Source organism: Penaeus vannamei, chromosome 30, assembly GCF_042767895.1.
Source record: "Penaeus vannamei isolate JL-2024 chromosome 30, ASM4276789v1, whole genome shotgun sequence".
In the NCBI taxonomy this organism is placed as follows: domain Eukaryota; kingdom Metazoa; phylum Arthropoda; class Malacostraca; order Decapoda; family Penaeidae; genus Penaeus; species Penaeus vannamei.
Window position 1 is genome coordinate 25,391,993 of NC_091578.1, and position 2,500 is coordinate 25,394,492.

At 35.6% G+C, this 2,500-nt stretch overlaps 1 protein-coding gene across 26 annotated transcripts in view; it reads left to right on the plus strand.

Annotated features, from left to right (window-relative positions):
* Positions 1-2,500, plus strand: part of RhoGAP71E (Rho GTPase activating protein at 71E) — a 101,804-nt gene that overhangs the window by 66,265 nt on the left and 33,039 nt on the right. For 8 of the 26 annotated variants that reach the window (XM_070143228.1, XM_070143217.1, XM_070143234.1 and 5 more), the window contains one exon: positions 1,950-2,470. The exons of 14 other annotated variants lie outside the window; for them this stretch is intronic. In XM_070143228.1, coding sequence (XP_069999329.1) covers positions 2,358-2,470 — 113 coding nt within the window. In that variant the 5' untranslated portion in view covers positions 1,950-2,357. 4 more of the 26 variants (XM_027362608.2, XM_070143235.1, XM_070143239.1 and 1 more) reach the window with 3 other exon arrangements.

A 2,500-nucleotide genomic window follows, 5' to 3' on the forward strand; every position in this document is an offset into this window, starting at 1 on the left:
ATGTACTTGAATATTCTCCAACATTTTTAGCAGCGCGTTACACAATCATTGGATTCGGTAAGTTTACAATGTATAGCCAAAGAAGTCGAGCGAATGAGTCAAGACAAGAGGATGGAAGAGCACAAGAAGAATAGAAGGAGGAAAAAAAGTATGAGGATGATACTGAAGGACGTGTTATTGAGATCTTTTACATTTTGGTTTGTTTTGTATCGGTTGACCGTGGTTACTGCCGACGCGCGCCGAGGAAGCGAAACGCAAGGCAACAGGAGACAAAACATTTTGCTTCCTCTTTGGGTGTTTTTTTTTTTCCTTTGCTTCGTCTTCGATTTTCTCATAGTTCTCTTTTTGTATTTTCTTTGTTTTTCGTATCGTTTATGTTCACTACTCTTTTCTTCATCATCATCTTCAACCCTGTCTCTATATCTTTGTCTTTTATCTTCATTTTATTTTTATTTTTATTCTGCTTATATTTTTCTGCTTCCCCATCCAGCGCCTCATTCTACTATATCTACTTCTACTGGACTGAAACGATTTCTACTTTACTTCTACTTCAACTTCATCCACGTCTCCATAATTCCATCTTCATCTACATCATCATTTATCCCCCTTTTACTTTTTTTTCTTGTTTGGCTTTGTTGTTTACATTCTCCGAAGTTGTGACGTCATTCGTAGAGGACATGGGGACGGCGGTATCCTGTTTGATGAGTTGACTGGCGGGGCGACGGGGCGGGGAAGGAGGGAGGGTCAGTTGGGAAATGGTGGCATCTGTGTGCGGGTTCTGTGGCGCGGGATGTGTATAGTGTCTTGCATAGTGGGTGTTGTTATATGGGGTTTCGTGTATGTGTATATATTTTTTTTTTCTTTTATTTAGTGTGGGTCTCATGGTTAGGGTCAGTATGGTGTGTTACAGAGTGTAATTTTTTTTTGTATATTTTTTATTTATATTTTATTTTATTTTATTTTTTTGTCAATTTATTTTTTTTTTTTTTTGCATTAGATTATGTGAGATTTTATTTTTCTTGTGTTTGTGTTTAAGGAAAATGTTTTTATTTGTTATATTTGATTAGATATGGAAGTAATTTTTCATGATATACAAGTTTGTTTTTTATGTTATTATTTATCACTTTCAAGTGGGGATTTAAAATTTTGAATGGCTTTAGAATTTTGAAGTAATTATTTTTTGTTTGAGTGGATATCATTATTTTTATTTATTTATTTATTGAAGTGAGTGTGAAAACCATGATTTATGATGTGTAATTGAATATGAGGTGATTATATCCAGTGAACAGAAAACATGACATCTTATGTCAATATTCTTTTATTTTGGGTAATTAGTTTCTCTATTTGCCAGTGTGGAAATGAAGTTCACTGGTTTGTAATGAGAAAATTCATGGTTGGGTTTGTCATGGCTGTGGGAACAATTAATTTGCATTTGATGGTGAAATAAATCCACATATGGATGTAAGACCAATTTGATATTAATTGCCAGTGCAGTCCATCATAGAAAACGTGTGCTAGGCAATGAATTTTCGGTTTAAAAAATATCACGGAAGACGATTTATACGATTTGTGGGTGTGGTTGGGTGTCTTCGTTCTGAGTACTTTCTGTGTTTTTGTATTTAATATTCAGATGCATATGTTGATTAATTCTTTGTCTAATTTTGTTTGACATGCATAACATTATATTGTGTTTATGATATTTGGAAATGGGTATTATTATGATTCCTTATACATGTGGGCCTTTTAATAGCTTTGTGTGTTTTTTTGATTGTGTTAATATCCTATTAATATAGTCTCCGCATCCATGTATTTTTACACAATTGTTTTTCTTCCATGTGTTTTACCTAAATGTTTTGTATTTAATGCAATTCTCTTTTCCCTTTTTACACCATGATTCCTTTACTGACATGTTTGTTTATTTTTTCTTTCCTTTTTTCCCCTCATATTAGTTTCTCAGGAATTGGTAATTTGTGAAAACACAAGGAACAGTTAAGAGCCGTGCTTTGGCAGCATACGATAAAAAGTGTTTGGGCTTCTGTTGATAACAAAAAAGGAAAAGCATAGAAGAAACAAACAAAACAAATAACAAGAGATGGAAGGACTGGTAATGCAAAAAAGATAAAAGGACAGATATGGAGTATTGATAACACAGCGGGAAAGAAAGGAAGGAGGAAAGAGGGATACGGAAAGAGAGAGAGAAAAAAAGGAAAAACATAAGGTAAAGGAAAAGCAGAAGGAAAGAATAAAGTGGAAAAAATACCACTCCTCTCTAAGAAAAAATAACTAAATAGATACCACAAAACCCCGATAAAAGAGAGGACAGATGTTGGCTGCCGAAGGAGTGTGACAGAACCCCAATGAAGATGATGTTGCACCGAGGCGGAGGAGAGCACTGGTGCCCTCCCTCAGAGCCGCCCATACCCTGCTCGCCCTGCACCCACCCGTACCCGCCCTACTGGACCATTGGCAGGTACTTGGTGCTCCTGCGAAGCTCCTATTC